Here is a 20,345-nt window from a genome sequence, read left to right as displayed (position 1 = left end):
GGGCGGCGGCGGCCCCGCGCGGTGGGCGCGCGCCAGGGCGGCGGGCACAGCCATGGCGGCGGCGGCCGAGCGGAGCCGCCTCAGCTTCCCCGGCGGCACCGGGGCCCTGGGGCGGCCCGTGCCTATGAACCTCTTCGCCACCTGGGAGATCGACGGCTCCAGCCCCAGCTGCGTCCCCAGGTAAGCGGGCGGGCGAGGGTGCGCGGACCGCACCCCCTTTGCTGCCCGGCTTGGCGGCTGCTTCCCCGAGCCCCTTCCTTCCCCATCACCTGCGCGCTCCTCCCCGCCGTCGCTGCGCCCCTTCCTACCGCAGTGACGGGCACGGCTCCTCCCGCCGTCCCTTCGGTGGGCTTTGGGGTGGCTGGCGGTGCAGCCTACAAAGGGTGGGGGGCCGCCGCCGTGTGTGCCGGCTGTGCCGGGGTCACCTTCGCGGCGAGCCCCCGGTGCGGGCGGTGTGTGCTGGCAGTCTCCGGCAATGCCCCGAGCCCCCCCATCCATCCCCGGGGGTGCCGCGCTCCCGGCGCCTCTCCCCGGGGAACGCCGGCAGGGATGGGCTGGGGGTGCGCATCCCTTTCTTCCTCCCGCCGTGGTTTTTTGTGGTTCTTTCCCCTCTGCCCGTCTCGGGTGTTTCCCGTGTGTAAACACGCGGCGGTGGTCCCTGCCTGCGCTGGGCTTAGCCCGCATGGCAGGCATTCCTATTAGTTTTCATAAATTCTGCGCTCTTCAAGCCTAGCTCAGAACAGAATGCCTATGAGGATTCAAACGTGCCGGAGACAAATATTTGAAGCGCTTCCCTTTCGCTTTTCTTTTTTTTTGTTGTTTTAAACGAGGGAACGGAGTCATCAGGCTGACCTGGCTGGAACGTAAAGCTCTGCAAGCTTTACAAACCCCCCAAAATCCCTGTGTCTTCTGCGCCATCCAGATAGCAGGTTGGACGTGGTGGCCATGCCCCTGTATTGCAGGGACGAGTAACTATCCCGGCATCAACACTGTGATCTGACATCGTGAGCAGGGAGATGGAGGGCTAGGAGCAAACCTGAGTCCTGCCATTAATCTCGGTTTATAGCAGCTTAGCTGTGAGCAGCGCCCCGGGCAGCAACTTTTTCAGCTCTTGTCTCCTTCTTTTCTGGAGATCTTGGCAAGGGTCTGGCACATGGGGGAATGTGCCCCCTTCTCAAGGAGTCCCTTTGCTGTGGAAGCTGGGTGGGAATAGCTGGAGGAGCAGTTGGTGCTTTTTCATTCAGCGTCCCTGCTCCTGGCAGAGAGTTGGACTGAAAATGATCTTTAAGTTCCCTTCAACCCAAAGCGCTCTGTGGTTCCAGTGAGACTGGCATTATTCCTGCTGTGCAGAGGACACGGGGACATCTCCTAGCACTGCTCTGAAAACAGTTCTCTCTGCACACTTTACTACAGGAAGGCAGTTGGGTTTCCATCCCATCCCATCCAACCTTGTAACAGTGGCTGTTAAACAAATAACAGCCCAAATGTCCGACACTGTCAAGGACTTTTCGTTCTGCATTATCATTTATGCTGATACTTGCAGATCTGCAAACGAGCTCACAACATAGCCTGCTTGTTTGCAAATCTGTAGATGACCAGAAAACGCAGTGTAAGGACACTGACCCTGCCTTGATGTGGCAGGGGTGGGGTGGGGAGCACAAGGGTGGGTCCTGGGTGCTGGAATTGTGGTGGTCAGCTGGTTGAGGTGCCTGGAGGAACGTGGGGAATGCAGAGCACATGTGGATATCTGGGCAGGTGGGGCAGAACTGGGGTTTAAGGGGGAAAGTCTGGAACTGCTGAAGCAAGCTTTGAAGCAGGGGATGATGGAAGTGCTCAGATTGCCTGCCCTGAGGCATTGATGGAAGAACTGGGGCATTTGGGACCTTTTGATTGAGGGAGTTGGGGTGTAACAGTGGGTCCCTCTGCTCTCAGCCCTGCTGTTGCCATTACCTTTGCTTGCTCTTCCTGGGTGCCCTTTTTCTCTGGAGCCAGGGGGATGAGCTGCCACCCAGCTGCTGCATCTGCTGCTGCCAGCCCTGTGAGCCTGTCTTGGGCTGTGGGTGCCAGGTGAGGTCAGGAACAGCTGAGGTTGCAGGTTCTGCAGGGATGTTGGTGCTGTGGCATGGTGAGGTGTGTGCTGGGCAAACAGCAAGTTCTGCAGCAGTCAGTGCTGCTGTTTCTAATCATTGATCGTCATGCTTTGCATGTCATTACAGGCTTTGCAGCAGACCTTTGTGTCAGAGAAAGCAGGAGTTTGAAAACCTCTAAGTTCTGCCTCTGCCTTTTAAGTTCATGCTGTAATGGTTTTTACTATGGCACAATGACACTTAAGTGTTTTATCTTAAAGCAGCAGACATTGGAATGAAATCTTCTGCATGGGAAACCATATCCCAAGTGAGCTTGTTGTCCCAGCAAATGTCTGTTGGGACTTGAGAGGCAGATGTGGAGCAGAGTGGGCCTTGGAGTGTGGTCAGGCACTGTGGAACTGCCTTTTGGGATTTTCACCAGTTCCCCTCTGGGTTTCAGTTGGCAGGACAGCCTTTCCAAGCGGAGAAGAGATGTGAACTTGGCACAAAGTCAGAAGATGCGTGTTTGGGGAGGGAATGTTGCTTCCTTCCCTTTTCTTTTTGGTCCAGCAAATCTTAGCCCATTTCTGAGGTGTTTCTCCAACCGTGACCTGGAGCAGGAGGGGCTGGGTGGAAGCAGTGCCTGGGGTGATGTGTGCCTGCACCTCTGTGAGCTGAGTGGGTGGGTTGAGGTGGAGGATGTGTGTGTGCTTCCCTGGGCTCTAGAGCACTGCTCTTCAACACACTCTGGTGGGCGATTTACTGCAAGTCCATTCAGCTTGGGTGGGGTGTCAGCAAAATCTGGAAGGCTGCCTTGGTGCATCCATGGAGTTTCCTTGTGTGAAAAGGTTGGGCCTAAACTTAAGGAAGAATAGCAGTGAGGAGTCATGGTCTTGTTCTGCAGTTGTGTGCTTAGTGTGAAACATGAGTTGAGGTTGTGTTCTGCATTTGTTCTGGCTTCCCTTACTCCTCTGCCATCTGCAGAAGTGATTTTATGATTTGTTCTTCAGCACACGTAGCTCCTGGGAGGTTTGACCATAACGCTTTCTGAAATGCAGGAGAAAAGAATGACTTTGTTTTAGTCATCCCAGAAATGTGACTCAAAATGTCTCACTATCTGGGCGTATCCAGAAGGAAGAGATGCCTACCTTCTCCTGCTGTTTCTTTCTCCTGTGCACTGAAAGACTTTGCTTTGAGGCAGCCTACATTACATAAAGTTCTCCCTACCACCTGTAAGCACTCAGAGTGATCTTGCTGCATGGCAAGCACGAAGAGGCAGCAACACCTTTTTTCCTCCCATTTTCTTCACGCTGTGAGAGTGGAAGTAAGAATTGCTCTGTGGATTTTGGTGTTGGTTTTTGTAACTTTCCAATCTTTTGATGAATCCGTGGGTGTGAATAGCAGGATGAGTACTGTCCCATGTTGAGGTAGGCTCATGAGGGGATGGAACCAGGGAAGGTTGTCCAGGGGAAGAGTGGTCTTGGGGGGAAGGTTTTGTTGAAGGGGTCTGCTGAAGCAAGGGAATGCAGTAATAGCCACTTTTCTCATTTGGGGTAGATTTTAATTATCACAAATTTGTAAAAGTTGCTACTAAGCTTTGAACTGTAAAGTGGATTGAGACCAATGGGCGTGGAGCAGGTGTGACCCAGTGTCCCTGGGGGTTATGAAGGAAGAAATCTAAGAACAGACCAGGGAAAAGGCAGTGCTGGGGCTGTTGACTGGGCACTGCCTGAGCATTTCGTGTTCTGGCTCACCTCTGTAGCTTGCCTACTGGGTGAGGAAATGCAGAGGGGTTCCACACATCCCCTGGGCTCACAGGAGGCTCTGGGTGCAGGGCTGTGACTGCTCAGTGCTGTGGTACAGCGCTGGGGCATTCACAGCAGCCCTGGTACAGACATCCCCAGGGGCAGTGGAAAATTGATGGGGGCGAGATTTCGGATTCAGGCAGCTGAGTGGATCCTAACAGTGTGTGCTGGTGCCCCAGGCTGTGTGCTCCTCTCTCTGCCAGCTCCCGTCTTCTTCCACTGACCTCTCTGGCTGGCTGCTTGCTGTGGGCTCATGAGTTGCAGGGGGCTCTGTGTGTCACCAAAGATGTGTGGCAGGAGAGACCCAGGGAGAACTGCAGCAATCTGCAGGTTTGCACCCCTACCTGGTAATTCCCTGTGCTAGCAGAGTGTTGAGGGGCTTGTGAGCTGTGTGAAGTCCACAGCTGACTCTTCCCCACTAGGATTTGCCACAAATTCACTTGGAATGGTACACTCGTTCACTGGGAATGGGAACTTCTCTTGGCCAGTGAGAGCATGTTCTGACCCTGCTTGAGTAATGGCATCGTATCATCAGAGAGAGGTGAACAGCTTTTTATAGTAATAATTATGATCAGGTGATGCTATGTAATTAAAACCACTGATTAATTCAGGTGGGGAGAGATGTTACTTTAAATGTATCTTAACCTTTATTCTGTGGGTATGGTAACATTTAGGAGGGAACCCTTCCTAGTTAGGATAACTGCTGGCACATTTGTTGGGAGCTGAGGATGGATTTTCAGTACATTTGGAACTAGGAAAATGTCTAATTACTCAGATGACTAGGTACATTTCAGAAGTGCTCATTTGGAGGCTTTGTTTTGAGTTTGTTTGAGTAGCATGAAATGCCTAACATTTTACCTCGGAAGGAAATTGAATACAGATGAGGGCACAGGACAGGCTTTAAAAATATCACTGAGGTGATGCTGAATGTGTGAGATCCATGAGGAAAAACATCCACAACTGAGCAATGGAGATAAACTGCTTGGAGTAAAGTGTGGTGGCCAGAACCAACCCTTCTTCTTGGAGCTAGAACATCCTATTTCTCCTCTTTAGTCTTTGGGGAAGAGATCCCAGTGGTCCCTAAGTGCTCCCCATGTAAATCCTATCACTTTGTATGATCCTGCTGAATGTAATTTGGATGATTGTATTATTTAGTAGAAGTGTTCTCTCCAGAGGCTGAGTGGTTTTTTGGAGACAGAGTTCCAGTGAGACCTGTTTGGAGTCATTTTTCAAGGTGAAGCTTGTGCACATCAAGAACAGCTCTGAAACAGAGCTTAAAATCTCAAAGCCCAAGTCTCTGGATGGGATTTTACACGGTTTTCAGCCAGGTGCTTTGTGCATGGAGGATGGTGGGAGTGGAAGGAGTGGGCTGCTCTTTTGCAAGTCCTCTTTCCTTGCCTTCCACCGAGCGAGGGTGCCCAAAGGATCTTCCCCTGTCCCCTGGCAGGTCTGGCCCAGCTTGGCAGGAGGTGGCCCTGCAGCTGCTTGTCCAGGAAATAGAAGCTCTTGTCGAATGGAGCTGTTGATGCTCCACCTTTCATCAGCTCCGAGCGGGCGGACAATTTCTGTGGCTGTATCGAATTAGCTATGAAATGATTTGCATAATAGATTAATCAACCAGCAACCAAACATCCCTCTTTTCTGCCAAGAAAAGAAAAGCAACAACTCAGCTGTTACAAGAGGCCATTATGTTCCTTGCAACCCTTAATCTTTCCTTTTTCCAAGAGCGCTCCGTGTTTTGGCCTCACGCAGGAAGCTGGCCTGCTCACTGCCTTCATTTGCGTCACATCTTGGCAGCTTTCTCCAATTCTTTTGGGCCAAATTTTGCCACCGTTATGGTGACCTTCTAGGGAGGGTATTTCCTATGGAATTGGTGGCTGGCTGCCAGACGACTCTGTGTTGCCAGGTCCTCTATTAGCCTTTGCCTTTCCATTGAAATTCCTCTGGGCCCCTTGAGCTCCTTCAGAATTGTCCCATTTCCTTGGGAAGTCGGGGAGCAGGAGAATAAGGGGGAGCAAGTCACCTCAGCACACAACTGAGTGGGCAGGAACTGGTCAGTCTGCTTTATTTTCCTGTAAGCCAGCAGTGTGGATTTCCTAAGCTGTGTGGTCCTCCTGCTGCTTCTCCAGATGTGACATCTGCGTGTCCTTGCCTGGCTGAAGGATGCCCAGTCAGTGCTGGGGGAGTTTCCAGTCCGGATGGATCCCAACGTGCAGATGATAAGAAGCTTAACTGGCTAATTGAATGTGATAGCGTGAAGCCTCTCTCGTGGTGAGGTTTAATTGGATTATGATACTGTACAGTGATGTGGAGGGCTTGCAGGGCATGCAGCCAGCTTCATGAGGAGAGAGTGGATCCTTGCTAATCGCTCGTTTGTTTAAAATAATGAATTGCCTGGAGAGCTCTGATGGGCGTGCTCTGCTTGCTGCAGCCAGGATCCCTGGAGAAGGGATCCCTAAAAATCCACACGTGTAGACCCTGTCCTTGGGCTGGTGCAGCTGTAGTGGAGGGTCTCCAGGTGAGCTCCTTTTGTTTGGGAAGACAGATGTTGTGTGCTGGAGTCTGGAAGGCGTTTCCTCCTCTAGAACCACTTCAGCCTTTCCTGCAGAGCTTTCTGTGCCTGTGTCACTTGTCACAAGCTGTGCCTTTCGTTTGAGGTGTTCCTTCTCGTCTAGCAGCTGCCAGGCTGCCTTCCAGCACACTTACTTGCAGGGCAATAACTATTTTTTGATCAGGAGCTCAAATGCTTCCCCTTCTCCAGTGGGAGAGCAGGCTGGTTTTTAAAGTACGCAGCAAAAGTGAAACTGAGAGCAGCTTTTGGAGACTGTGAAGTTTGCTTGGTCTGTATAAACCAAAGCTGATGTCTGCAGCCAGACAGTGTTCAGGTGCTCACCTGGCTCAGGGTATGAGTGGCAGCACCTGAGTTTTGGGTGCAGTGCCTGGGGATTTGTACTTTATGGAAGTCACTGCCTGAGCTGCTGTTCCTGGGAGTTTTTGCACGGAAAGTAACAGTGTTTGGTTTAGTGATGTTTCAAAAGGGTTTGAAATGTGCATGGATGCTCAGATCTGATTTCAGAAGAGTTGTCAAGGAAAATAGCATTTGTTCTCCTGCAAGCAGATGGATTAGCATAAAATATCAGCTTTGATGTCGTGTCAAGTGTGCTTCTCATGCATAGCCTTTGTACTGGTTTGGAGAGTGAACTGTTTGTCTCATCAATGTTTGAATGGGCTGGGAAATGCCCCAAGGATGGCATGTGTCATTTGGGCAGGGAGCAGCACCTGGGCACTTCCAGCTTTTCATGGGCTTCTCCTGTTCCTTGCTTGGCTCCTCCAAAAAAATCAAATAAATGTGATCACTTTGCTGTTGCTGGGAAATGACAGCTTAGCCACTTTTCCTCCAGTGCTTTAACATGTGAGATAAACCCTCTCCCCTCTCCTGCTTGTTTACTTTTTTGGATGTCAGGTGCTCTGGAGCCTGTAGGAGGAAGGTGAAAAGGCAAAATTCCAATGGGGAATGCTGGTGTTTGACCAAAACCTACATAGCTTGCAGGTCCTTCTGGACCTCTGGGAGGTAGTTGTTTTTTTTTCTTAAAAGGAAAAAAAGGAACAAACCTGGTGATCCAGGATGACTTTTTTAAAAATTTTTTAGTGTGTGTTGCTGGGGAGAAGTGGAGGTTTGAAGGTGGGAGGCTGTGAAGGAGCAGGGCATGAAGGCTATGCCTGTGTTTGCAGGGTAAAGTGAAACGTGTTCACTGCTCAACAAAGCACTTTATTTTGCTGCTTAAAGTCTTCTGAAAAAGACACTGCCTGCTTTCATCAGATCCCTTTGCTCTGTTGAGCTCAATTGTTCAACATCTTTTCCTGCTCTTTTTATTTTTCTACAAAGCCATTGCTGTGCAGGGGCTTGGAGGTGCTCATTGCTGCTGCTAAGTAAATATCCTGTGCAGGAGAGAGATTTCTGAAGAGTTCTTCACCTCTGCAGGGAGACACACGTGGGAGGCTGTAAATGGAGACATGGGCTAACCATGGAGCTCACAAGGTGGTCCTGGCCTGTGTTTCAGGGGTTTCTAGTGCAGGGCTCTCATTGATGGCCAGAACAAGCCACAGCTCGCCCATGTGCTTGTCTGGTGCTTCCCAGCAGGCACTAGGCCAGATCTGGATATAGAGCAGAGAATAACCCTCGTGGGGAGATTCTTAGGAAGCCTTATCTATATATAGTCCATACACTGTGTATCCCCTTTCTGCTGAGATCAGTCTGCCCCGGGAGCGTGGTTGACGCGGGTGCCGCGTCCCGGAGCGCCGCCGTGCGTGCCCTGGCTCCCTCCACGCCGGGTGGCACCGAGGAATTCTCTGCTGAGAGCCCCAGCTGTGCTGTCCCCTGGGTCACCAGGCTGGTGGCACGCTCCCCTGGCTCGTCCTTGTCAGGCAGAGGGAGCAGCTGCAGGGCTGGGGCGCGGCGTTGGTGCCTTCGGAGCACGCTGCTCTGCTGGGTGCTCTCCTTAAAGCCCTGACATCCCAGCTTGGCACTGACCTGTCACACAAGGATTGTCATGCCACTGCAGTTCCCTTTCTTGCAGCTGCTTGCCCAGGAGTTCTGTCAGAGGGACCGGCACGGAGGTTCTGCTGCTTTGGGAAGGAGAAGTAATTTGCAGCGCTCAGCCCACCTGCAAACAAACAAACAAAAAGAATCCTGTGAGCAGGTGTCTTGGATCAGAAGTGGGAACACACAGTGAGGTGGACAAGGTGCTCTTTCACACAGCAGTGTGGTCTCCTATTAGTTTATGGGAGGTCTCCTATTAATTTTTCACCATGAGGATGTCTGAGGCCATTTGCAGCCTTCCTTTCCATTTAGTACATGACTTTTTCCAGCTGGTGCTCCACCATATTTCGTAGCCTTCTTTCTACTGCAGAGAGTTTGCTGCCCACTTAGCAGTTCTGCAGTACATCCTGAAATCACAGCAGTGAGATTCTGGGGAGCTTTGTACCAGCTTGAAATGTCAGTGAGCAGCTCACGAGGTTCTGTTGGACCAGCTGGAGGCACGGCTTTCTCTTTGGATGCGTTTGGCTTTGGGACTGTGGGCCTGGGTCTTCAGAAAACAACCCTATTTTCTGTGCTAGAGACACGGATTCCTTTCTCTTTTAGGGAGCTGGTCTGGTGGTGTAGCTTCTATGAAAGTCATAGGGTTGTTGGAGGACATCTCACATAGGATTTTACAAATATAGCAGGATCGTTTGAGGTCACTCAGTCTTGAGTTTCTTCAGGGATTGCACACTTCAGCTGGAGGCTGTGCCAGAGCTCGGTTCGATTGCCTCTGGAGGGGCTGTGCTGAAAATGGGTGTTTGTAGTATGGGGTCCAGTCTCAGTACAGTCCTGCAAATTTCTCAGATCTGATGTGTGCACTCTTCACTTCAGCTTGGGGTGTGTGTCCTGATTTCAGTGCTGGCTCAGCCATGTGATCACAGTGTGTGACAGAGACAGGGCCCTTGCTGTTCTCAGCAGAGCAATTCTGCAATTGTGTGTCTCCCAGCTGTGGGCAGCCAGCATCAGGGCTGCCTTCCTGCTGTCCATCTGTGCAGGGCAGGTTTGGAGATGCCAGACACTAGCATTTACCTCTTCTGCCGGGTACAGCAAAGCTCCAGCAGCTTGTGGAGTTCTCTCAGGTGTGTGCAGAGCTGCTGTATGTCCTGACACCATCCAGGTGAAGATTAGAGGTGATTTTACCTGCTCCTCTGAAGCAGGTGTGGCTAGTGGCTTTTTGTAGACTAGCCACTTTGGCTGCTGCCTGCCAGCACCTTGTGCCAGTGCAGGCATTAGAAGGTTCACATGGTGGAGTGGATCATCAGGAGGATACTGGGGGGCAGAGGTGAGGAGGTGGGTTTGTGTTCAGCTGGATCAGTTCTCTGCCGTGCTTTGCACAATGGTTGTGCAGGTGGGGATGGAACAGGTAACTCACTTAACCTAGCACTGCCCCAAATTTCTAATTCAGTGTCCTCTTGGAGCCAAGGAAGTGACTTAGAATGACTGTGGGAGGAGAAGCCCAGCCCCTTGTTTAGAGGCTGGTTTTAGCTCTGTGCCATAAAGCCTGGGTGGTCCAAAGGCTTGTGTGTGTTCTGCAGCTCTGTTGTCAGAGCTGCAGAGTGGGTCAGGGTGAAGAGATGGTTGGAGTGGAGCTGGTCTTCCCCTTTTCTTGGGAAGAAGGCGTTGGGAGCTGGGCTCTCTGCAGTGAGATTGCCAAATAGACACTTTCTAACCTGAGTATTTAACAGTGTAACCAAAACTACTGGCGATTGCTGGGGATGGAACTGAATCTTTCACACCGATTCTTATGTAAATTTAAACATGTGCTCCCGGCTTCTAATGGGACACCTAGAAACACAACCAGCTCCATTCAGGAATCCCATCCGTGCCCTGGATCTTGAATTGCCTGTGGCTTTATAGTCACAGAGTTGTTCTGTAGCTGTTCCTCGGTGCTGTCCTTACCTGTACATGAAATTTCCCTGTAGATTTTGCCTAAGTCACCTGTGGAGGTTCAGGTGTGTTTGTTGTTGACACTGCCCATTGCCATCCTGCTCTGGCTCAGGAACAAATGAGCCTGAACGTTTCAGTGCTCTTTTCCTTGCTGATGGGGCTCGTTAGAGGTAAATTAAATGACCTTGAGGTCTGCAGAAAATAATCCCCGAGTGCAAATCATCTTAAGTTTCTATCCAGTAAATCTATAACCGTGAGTTGATGAGCCCATTAAAAAAAGTATTATTTTTGGGCTCTTGGGGAAGATGGGTGTCTGCAACCTCCTGGTGCAGTTTCAAATTCAGGCTTGTTTTTTCTCATGCATGTGCCACGTGGTAATCAAGCCCTTGGTGAAAACCATGTGGACTTAATTTCTTTAAAGTACAAACAGCCTAGAAATGTTTGTTTATGTGCAAAATAATCTGCCAGTGACTGTAAGCATTTCCATGTTTCTTCAAGAAATGAAGGTAATTATATAATCAGCAAAGATTCATATGGCTTAACTTGTCTCCCATCTGGCATTAGTTAAATTGATGTTTTCATCTGCATGACCTTTCAGGGTGGGGAGGAATTATGAAAATGGAAAGCATGGCTGGAAAAGACCTTCCTGGGACATCTACCCCGTGTAAAGGCTGGAACAGGTCCCCTGAAAGCTGCTGAGGGGTGGGTATTTTTTGAGCTTTAAAGTGGGTGGTTTGACTTGCCTGTCCTGTATACAGTCCTTCCCCAGTGCATAAATGTATGGGCAGGCTAACTAGATTAACTACAGCAGGAAGAGCTTCCTTCTTAAAAGAAAGCTATTGTTAGAGCATCACTTATCATAAATCTATAGCACTTCTAATCCTGCCCTCCTCCCATTTCTGTCCTCCTGCTGGTTTACAGCCTGCAGGGTCTGCTCTGAGTTTTTCGTGGGGCTGTCCTGCAGCCTTTCCTCTGTGATCTCTTCCTCTCAGATGGGCAGTTTTCAGTATCAAAAGGATCCTTCCAAAACGACCTCTTGAATGAAAATATATCTGTGTGCTTTCTAGGTGGTAGAAAGATGATATGCTGCTTTCCCGATCAAGTTGCACCCACTGCCTCAAAATGAAGGATTTGCAAGGAAAGCTGAGAACTGCAAGAACTGGATCATATATATTTCATGTTGCTAGTGGCTTGTTAGGGGCTGAACTCCCTTTTATTTGCTCTTCTACATCTCCCCTATGCTGTGCCTGAGAGCGTGCCAGAATTTGAGGTGCTCGGATTTCCTTCGGGCTGGAGGGATCGGTGTCTTCTTCTGGCCACATTTCTGCTTTATTTTGCTAAATAGAGCTGAAGACCATCAGTGTGGGCTTTGTCCTCGCTTCACAAATAGACTTTGAGTGTCTCCAGGTACTTGGATAAGCTTTGCCTGTCTGTGTTCAGTCCCAGTGAGGATCTGAGACAGCCACTGGCAGATACCAAAGCTGATCAGAGGATTTTTTTCCTCCCAACATGCAGCATTCAGCAGCTCATGTGTAAAGCTGCTCACTTAGACAAAACTTTGGTGGCTCCTTACCCTTGGCCCAGGGAGATGTGCCTGAGGATCAGAAGCCTGGATAGTGCTTAGTTCAAGCAAACACAGGGAGCTTTTTCCAGGGAGAAGGGATTTCAGGGATGGATTTTTCTCAGTTCAGCCTTTAGTCAGCATGCTCCTGTTTGTCTGACACCTAAATGGCAGGTCCTGCTGGGCATCTTTAAAAAAGCATTTGTAATAAGCTTTTCTTGTTCATTCAGTTGTTTCCTTGTTCCAGATCACAACCTAGATGTCTTAGTGGCTGTTTGTGTTCCTGCTGCATCTGCATTCAAGGCCAGCTTTCTGCTCCTTGGGTTTGCATGCTGGGGTTTGCTTGGCACCATTGCTCTCCTGCAGGCTCCAGTATCCTCATTGCTGGTGTTTCCACCTTTCCACAGCACTCAGGATCCAGAGGATCTCTGCATTAAAAGAACAGTTTGCACCCAGGTGCTGGAGTACAGAAATCTGGTCCTGACCCCACCAATGTCCCAACCACGTGTTCTGTGATATTTCCTTTTTCGCTGGCCCTTCCCAGCATTGCCCCTGACCCCTGCTGTGGCTTTCAGTCCCAAAAGCAAAGCAGAAGGGACAGTAAAACTACCTGGTGAATATCTGTAGAGTTGTACTGTTCCTCACAAGCCTTCTGGGGAGGCCTGGAAAGGTGCTTTGTATCTTGTGTACTTTCACTTTTCATGAGCAGCTCTTGTCAGGGGAGCAAACAGGATTCCTGCTTTGCCAAGCAGCGTGCTGGGCACTGGGCAGGTGCTGGTGTGAGGCTGCCACCACTCTCAAAGGTGGCTCTTGGCTTTACACAGTCTAAGATTTTTTCATTGTTTAAGATTATTTGCTTTGCTTTGCATCCACTAGGTTGTATTTCTCTCTGGTGGTGGTCAGATTTGCTGATGGTTTGTATTTCAGCTGGGAAAAATGCCCCTTGTTGGGATTCTGGTATGTCTGTGTACAGAAAAAAATGTTGAGTGGGCTGGGAATAGCTTCCAGCAAAGTTGTATCAGTTTCTTGGAGCTCTTTTGTTTGGTAGAAATTCCTTTCTTTTCTCTCCCCCTTCGCATCCCCCTGACAGCCCACCTCTTTTCTTCATGGGCTTGCTGAGGTATAATTCACAATTGAGTGATTGAAGTGAAATATGCACAGCTGCAAATGCATTTTTAAAATGATGCTTCATCCCTAAAGCATCTCTCTGAACAGGTTGGCAGCCTCAGTAGCCATCAGAGTGCAGTAACAAGGATTTTGTTGAGAACACTTGATTTTTATCAAGCTCTGAGAATGTGTTGACCACTTGCTAATTTTGAGTGCAGATAGGAAGAATCTGGAGCAGGGGAGATTTGTGCTGAGGAAATCTGTTAGATGTGTCCCTGAGAAAAGGGGATGTAGCTGAGTTTTCCTCAGATGGAAATGACAGCCGGAGTATGATAAAAGACAAAAGTTAGGAAAAAAGTTTTCTTCACATTTGAAGCATCATGCCCAGTCTTGTATGCTGCAGCTTTGCCTTGCCACTGAGTGGGGAATTTTTCCAGCTCTCTTTCCATCTTTGGATCCATGGCATGCTTTTGCCATTCCTTGCTTTTCCTGGTGTGTGACAAAGCCCAGGGAGTGGAAGCTGCAGTGTCCTGTTACAGTCACAAGTGCTGCCAGGATTTGGTGTGGGGCTGCCTGAATATCAAACACATCTGTTTATCAGCAAGGTGAAATGATTCATCAAGATCCAGGACAGCTCAGAAGGCTTGAATCAGTTTAGTGGCAGAATTTGGTGTAGATTAATGTCAACAATTCTCTAATCTCTGGAAATTCAGCATTTCATCTTGTCTCCCACAGTTCCTGACTCTTGAACAGTGAATTGAGGCTCCTCTAGCTTTTGTTTCTCTGTTCTCTGTCCTCTGCCAGCAGGCTGCTGCTGCTCCTGCTAAGTCTCCTGGGCCTATCTTGGTTCCAGAATTGTCACCACATTTTCCAAGCTATTGCATGAGTAACTTTGGGCTTTTCTCCTGCTGAATTCACTCTCCATCAGCTCTCCAAGAGGACCTGTTCTGAGTGGAAGCTGATCAGTGTTCTGGGTGGTACATCTGCAAAGAGAGGACCCCACTGAGGAGCAGTCATGCAGATTCAGGTGTGAAAACAGAGAACGGCTTGGTAATCTGTAATTAGATGAATATTTGTCTGATTACTTAATCAATGATTTACATAACACACAATGTCTTAGTGAAACTGTTGTGCCACTGCTTCAGTTCCAGAGTTCCCCTTCAGCCAGTTTCAAGGTGCTTGCTGTGAGCAGACCTCTGCTTCACAGTGATGGAAATGAAGGCTCAAAATAAACACCCTGGAAATGGTAGAAGATCTGTACTGGTGCTCTAGAGAGGCTGGGCTCACCAGAACTGTGCTGGGAACATATAATGTACATAAATACATTTCTTTTGTATGATTAGCCATAGACCCTGATGCAAAAGTTGATGTGCTTGCTATTACCTGTAGTCATGTTGTGAAAATCAGAGGTTGAGTGTGGTCCTCTGAGTGAGGACAACATAAAATCAAGGATAAATCCCATCCTGATGTTGTGGTACTTGGCCTTGTCTCGTCCCCAGAGGTGCTCCTCAGCTGTTTCTGTGATGGAAATGCTCTTTGACAGCCTGGGTGAGTGTACCTAGCTCCAGATGTGCCATGCCTCATCCACGAGCAGGAGCACTGAGCACAAAATGATGCTGATATCTATTCCTTGCTCTTAGCATCACTGTCATGTTAGCATTAGCTGGTTGCATCAGCAGAGGCACTAGAGGAGGATGTTTTCAGGGGGCTGAGACTGGTCTGGCTGTGGAGTTTGGGCTCCATGAATGATCTGATGGTGTGACCTTGTTCACAAATGGAGTAGCTGTCTTTTTCCTGCACAGGCTTCTTGGTAATCCCTCCCTGCAGTGAACCTTAATATCCTGCTGGGGAAGAGCAGCCTCTCGTTCAAACTCAGCTTGTTCATGCCTCATTTACCCTGGTCTGCTTATTTTGTAGAGCATCTACAGTTTATCTTGATAAATCCAGTTTCAGTGGGAACTCACAGGCCTGATGAAAGGTTCAGGGAACTGAATGGATTCTGATGGTTATAAATTACTTTTTGTTTTATTGCTGGTATTCAACATTTAAAAAGTCCTACAGGAGTCTGGAACAAGTTCTGAGCATCTTGGAGCACCCTGTGTCTTTCAAAGCTCACTGTTTTGCTGTCTTACACAGGTCACACTGATGTTTTAATAAATATTCTTGGCAAATTGAACTAGCAAGTTCAGGCACTTGGTTTGCTTTGCTGCTCCCTTATTGCTTTCAGGAATGAAATATCACCAGCAATGATGCTGAAGAACTGTAATCTCTAAATAATATTGAATCTCTGCTTGCCAGCTCAACTTCCCACGGCTGCTGAAGAGGTTTAGGGTATTAAGGAAATGCAAATGTTCTTCTGAGCAAACCACTGTATTCTGCCTGCCACTGCAAGTGTTTGGCACTGGGATTCTTCTCTACTTCTTTAGTAAAAATTGTGGTTGCTTTCTTCCCTGGTAAACTTAAAGGTGATGTTAGCTTTCAGAAAAGAGTGTAAACAAAGCCTGAGCTGCCAGGTTTTTTCCCTTTTTCATGAGAAACTCAGAGAAATCTCAGTCAGGAGAGGTTTCTGTAGAGGATAAACAGAAAACCTTGTGCTGGGTTATTTCCAAACAAGTGCTTTCTTTTTCAGTAGCAGTTCTTTAAACTAGAGCGCACAGGGTATATTTAGAAGTGAAGAGACGTGCTGTGGGGGAAGGCACTTTTCAGGTTTGGTTGAGAGACGTTTTGAGATCACCTGGAGACTGGGATTTTCCCTAAATGAAGCTACTCTTTCTGAGAGGGGATCAGAAGTGGTCTGAAAATCCAGGTTATTTGTAAACCAGCTGGAAGTGCATGTCCTGGAGGTGCAGGTGCCTCCCCACTCAGGTATCTCCTCAGGGCAAGGGAAAGGTGTTTCTTCCAGTCTTGCCAGTGCAAAATCTGCTGCTGCTTCAGTGTGAGGTCAGCTTTAAAGCCTGCAAGAGATCCCAAGAGTTTCTGTTCATTCCTGCACTTTCCAGGGCTCGTGTTGTGCTTGGCAGCAGGCTGGGCACTGCACTCTCTGTGAGCCTTTTCCGTGCAGTTCAGCTGGTTTTGGAAGTTAAAATACTGCTGGAGTTCCATCCCTGGCAGCAGCACTGGGAGTTTCATTTCAGCCATCTCATTCTTGCATCAGCTGGGGTTATGTGCTCAGCTGTTTGGCTTTTGGAATCTTGCTAGATCCCTTCTTTCTGCTCTCTGGTGATTTCCTTCCCAGCTTATCTGTGCTCTTCTGAGCAGACAGTGTGCAAATGAGCAAGTGCTGCCCAGAATATTTGATGGAAAAAATGCAAGGGATATCTGCTGGAGCACAGTGTAGCTTCCATCAGAGGCATTTCCTTGCAAGGAGTGCTGGATGCTTTGGCATTTTCAGACCTTTTTTTGACCACTGTTAATATTGGAAAGCTCCTTTCAATTTGTCCCTTCCTTTCTGGGGAGATAAATCTGCAAGGGACTGCACCTTTCAGCTGCTGTATCCTGTTTTATTCCAGTTTGAGGGCTGTTCATCAGTGTTTCCAGCAAGTTTAATGCTGAATGCCCCAGCTTTAGTGGCAGGATTTAGGGTTCTTTGTGAATTATATTTAGTGCTGATGGAGGCTGCTTTTGTCAGCTGGCTGTTGTTGCCTTGTGAAAACCAGCACTGTTCAAATAAATGCTTCTGGGAAAGAGCCACCTTTCTTTTACAACTGTTTTAATGTGTTTGATTTGGGAACATCCTTTGAGCTGTGGCCAGAGAGCAAATGGGTTGCCAGTGTTGCAGTCCCAGGGTGAAAGCACCTGTGCACAGGTGAGGCAGAGCTGTGGGGCTCAGAGTGCACAGCTGAGGTGCTGTGAGCATCACACAGGGCTTTGGTACAGCTGTTGTGGGGCTGGTGTTTCTCCCAACCTTTCTTCTTGACCTGCTGTTGAATACATTGGCATTTAGAGTTTCAATTTTTCCTCTGTTCAAGTTGTTAGTTCTGTAATTTTGCCTGCTGGAGAGAAATCATATTTTAGGGTGCTCAATGGTTCTCCTGTATTTTAGACACAATGGGAGCTGTGCAGAACAGCTATGTTTCAAACTGGGGTAACCAATTTTGATACTTCTTTGGATGTCAGACCATTCATCTCCTTCAGGGGAGAAGGGAGCCACCCCTGAACATGGGACAGTTGAAGGAATAGTGCAGACCACAGGCTCTGAGAGGTGTTGGCTGCTCATGGCTGTCTGGAAGAAGGCCAGAATGGCAGGCTTGCTGCAATGGGAATGGCATTGGGATCTGTGTTCTCCTAGCCTGAAAGCAAGCCCTCCAGCAACATGCTTTGCATATTTGATTGCTGTGCTGGCTAATACCAAACGTCCCATCAAAGTTCACAATGTTTTTCACTGCTGCTAGCCGCTCTGCCTTTACTCTTGCAGGACACTGAGTTCTCAGTAAGGAAGCAAACAGCTTTTTGGGGTCTAAATTATGCCTGTGTGGTTCTCCCAGATTATGTATGTTGGGCCACACGTCAAACTCCACAAACAAAAGCCTCTCCACTGGTGCTTGATGCAGATGGTTTAAATCAAGGTTACAGAAAGTGGTTAGGAATGGTTCACCTGCTCTGGCTTTGCTGCCTTAGGTCGAGATGAGTCAGCAAGGGAAAAAGCAAATTCAAAACCATAAAAGCCACCCCCAAAATTAATTTTAAAAAACTCCTACAACAGTTTTCAGACAGTCTGGTTATTTGAAGCAGTGTAATGTGGCTGTATTCCAAAGAAGCACCAAGAATTACATGGCATCAGGATCTTGGCTTTGAGTGGGAGGGCCACGTGCCTGACTTGCAAGTGAGCTAGGAATTGTTCTTGGATGGCTGAGTGAGAAGTAATTTGATGTGACCCGTGGTGTGAGCCAGTCTGGTCTCTGGGGTGACAGGCTGTTCAGCTTGCCTCTGTGTCAGGAGATGTGGGAGCTCTTGGAAGTGGAGAGAGATCAGGCAGAGGGATGGCACACTGTTCATGCCCTGGGAGCAGGTTCAGCCTTGGGCATGCCAGGGAGCCATCTGCTTTTCCTTGACTGCTTTCCTAGCTGGAGGCTTCCTAGACCTACTTTCTTCTGCTGAAGAGATCACAGTGACAGATAACCTGAGCAGAACTGAGCCTTCTTCTGACATGAGCCCAAAGCCCAGGCTCCTCTTGGTGGCTGACGTATAAGACAAAGGGGAAAATCAGAATATTTGAGGCAGTCTTTTTATTTCTAAGGATTTGCAGGCCTTGGGGAGAGTGTGCTGGGGCAAACCAGGGCAGATGTGCTGCTGCACACCTTGAGGCGAGTTGCACATAGCTGGAAGCCTTTAGCTCTTGTTATAAATATATATTATGTATTATTATTATACATACCACAAATATTAGGGTGGATGCTGTATGTGTGGTGTTGAAATGGTTTTTAAGATGTAGTATTTCTTTAGGAGTAACATAGGCTGATGAAGTGTATTTGTAGAAAATGAACTCCCTGCTTGGTTGGGTAACACCCAGTGAAGACACCTGCACTGATACACCAGCTACCAGCACTGACCCTCTGCAGAAATTGAAGACCACAGCCCAAACTAAGTCTGATAAAAAAAATTAAATCAAAACCACAGCTGAGAGACACATGTGCTCTGAAAAGGCAGACTCAAGGAGTGGCCATGTAAAACAGTTCCTAGAATATAAAAAATAGTTTATGCAAAAGTTTGAAAATGTATGATAGGTCTATGAATATGCAATGAGCTGATAAATTTAAGGGGTGTCCCCAAAACAGCAGGTGTGCTCTTGGCTGAATGCCAATCACCCAGCCATTATAACCTTTTATTTTGTCTCTTATTGTCTTTTATTCAACTTTTTAAAACCCACCAGGAAAGTGAACCTCGTTTTTCACACTCTGATGGTCCTTCTCAGCTGCTGGCAACTTCATGTGGCTCCTGCTAGTCCTGGAGGGCTTGGGGGCAGATGAGAAGGGCTGCAGGCAGGCAGTGTTCTGCAGTGTGAAAAATGAGTCTGTTTTTTTTTTTTTGGTAGGTTTTAAAAGCTTTTATAAAAGACAATAAGAGACAAACAATAAAGTAAAAGGTTGTAAGGGCTGGGTGTTTGACATTTAGTTAAAAGTACACTTGTTGTTTTGGAGACACTTTTCAAATTAATTAGCCTATTGCATATTTATAGACTCATCATGCATTTTCAAACTTTTTAATGAACTATTTTCTGTATTCTAAGAATTGTTTTATCTGGTTACTTCTTGAGTTTGGTTTTTTAGAGTATGTGTGTTTTTTGGCTGTGGTTTTAATATTTTTTTTTAATTATTTTTAATTTGGGTTGTGGTTTTTAATTTTTGTCGACGGTTGATGTTGGTAATTGCTATATCAGTAGTAGGTGTTTTTACTGGGTGTTATTTGCTTACTGCAAGGCTTTATTAGCCTATGTTACTTGGTCTGCCTTCATCTCCTTCCTTCCTGGCTGCTCCAGCTACTACTGAATTAATACAAGAGGTATCAGATGTGTTTGTGTCATCTGTAATATAGGAAATACAGTCCTGATGTCTGTCACTGGAGCCTTAACCATGAGCCAGCTTTTTGTTACTTGCTGACTTTATTCTTTACAGCTAATAAAGCATCTTCCTACTGCCTCACAACTTGGAAAACATTGATCAAACCTAATTCACCAGTACCACAGGTTCTTTCACTGATGCTCTGTGGTGTCAGGATGCTGTGCAATGCTGTTGTTCTGGAGGGTGCTGGGTTTGGAAGAGGCAAACCAGGAGAGATGTATTTAACTGCATTTGTGCCTGTGCCTGGCTTTGCAGGCAGCATGGTGTGAACACCTAGGTGAGTTTGCCTGACTCCTTTATACTCCATAGCCTGTCTGAGAAACAGGCTTAATCCCTGCTTTGTCAGTGGTTGGGGTTTTTTTCTCTTTTAAGCCACCCTATAAAGGGATTTCAAATCATCAAACTGACGAGTAAGAAACCAATGTACAACAATGTGTGCAGGAGCTGAGATCCCACTGAGGCCAGCAGATGTGTGAAGAGCTGCCCCTGCTATGTGTGAAGAGTTAGCCCTGCTCTTGCTGAGGTGATTTCCTGAAGGGAGAGAGAGCTGCTGTTTCTCAGTAGCACAGCTCAAGCATGTAGCTGAAGGTGAGCAGTTGGTGTGAGACAGGCTGATTTCCTGCAGGTGGGACTTGGAACATGTCACTTCTTGGCCAGGTAGAGCAGCTGTGTGTGACACAACTGCCACAAGAAATTCTGCTTGGCAACCTGAAGAGTGTGTGGAGCTGTGGAGATTTGGCTTTAGCACCAGCATTGCTGTGTCCCAGCAGTGCCCTTTCC

General features: G+C 48.0%; 1 protein-coding gene across 4 annotated transcripts in view; it reads left to right on the top strand.

Annotated features, from left to right (window-relative positions):
• The first annotated feature begins 3 nt into the window (after window positions 1–3).
• The window catches only part of PACS2 (phosphofurin acidic cluster sorting protein 2), a 75,516-nt gene continuing 55,174 nt past the window's right edge, over window positions 4–20,345 (top strand). For all 4 annotated transcript variants that reach the window (XM_056497635.1, XM_056497634.1, XM_056497631.1 and 1 more), the window contains exon 1: window positions 4–180. In XM_056497635.1, the coding sequence (XP_056353610.1) occupies window positions 53–180 (128 nt within the window). In that variant the 5' untranslated portion in view covers window positions 4–52. The remainder of the gene's footprint in view (window positions 181–20,345) is intronic.

The sequence above is a fragment of the Oenanthe melanoleuca genome, chromosome 8 (genome assembly GCF_029582105.1).
Source record: "Oenanthe melanoleuca isolate GR-GAL-2019-014 chromosome 8, OMel1.0, whole genome shotgun sequence".
Classification (NCBI taxonomy): Eukaryota; Metazoa; Chordata; class Aves; order Passeriformes; family Muscicapidae; genus Oenanthe; species Oenanthe melanoleuca.
Note: the sequence above shows the minus strand (reverse complement) of the source record. Positions and strands in the feature narration are given on the sequence as shown.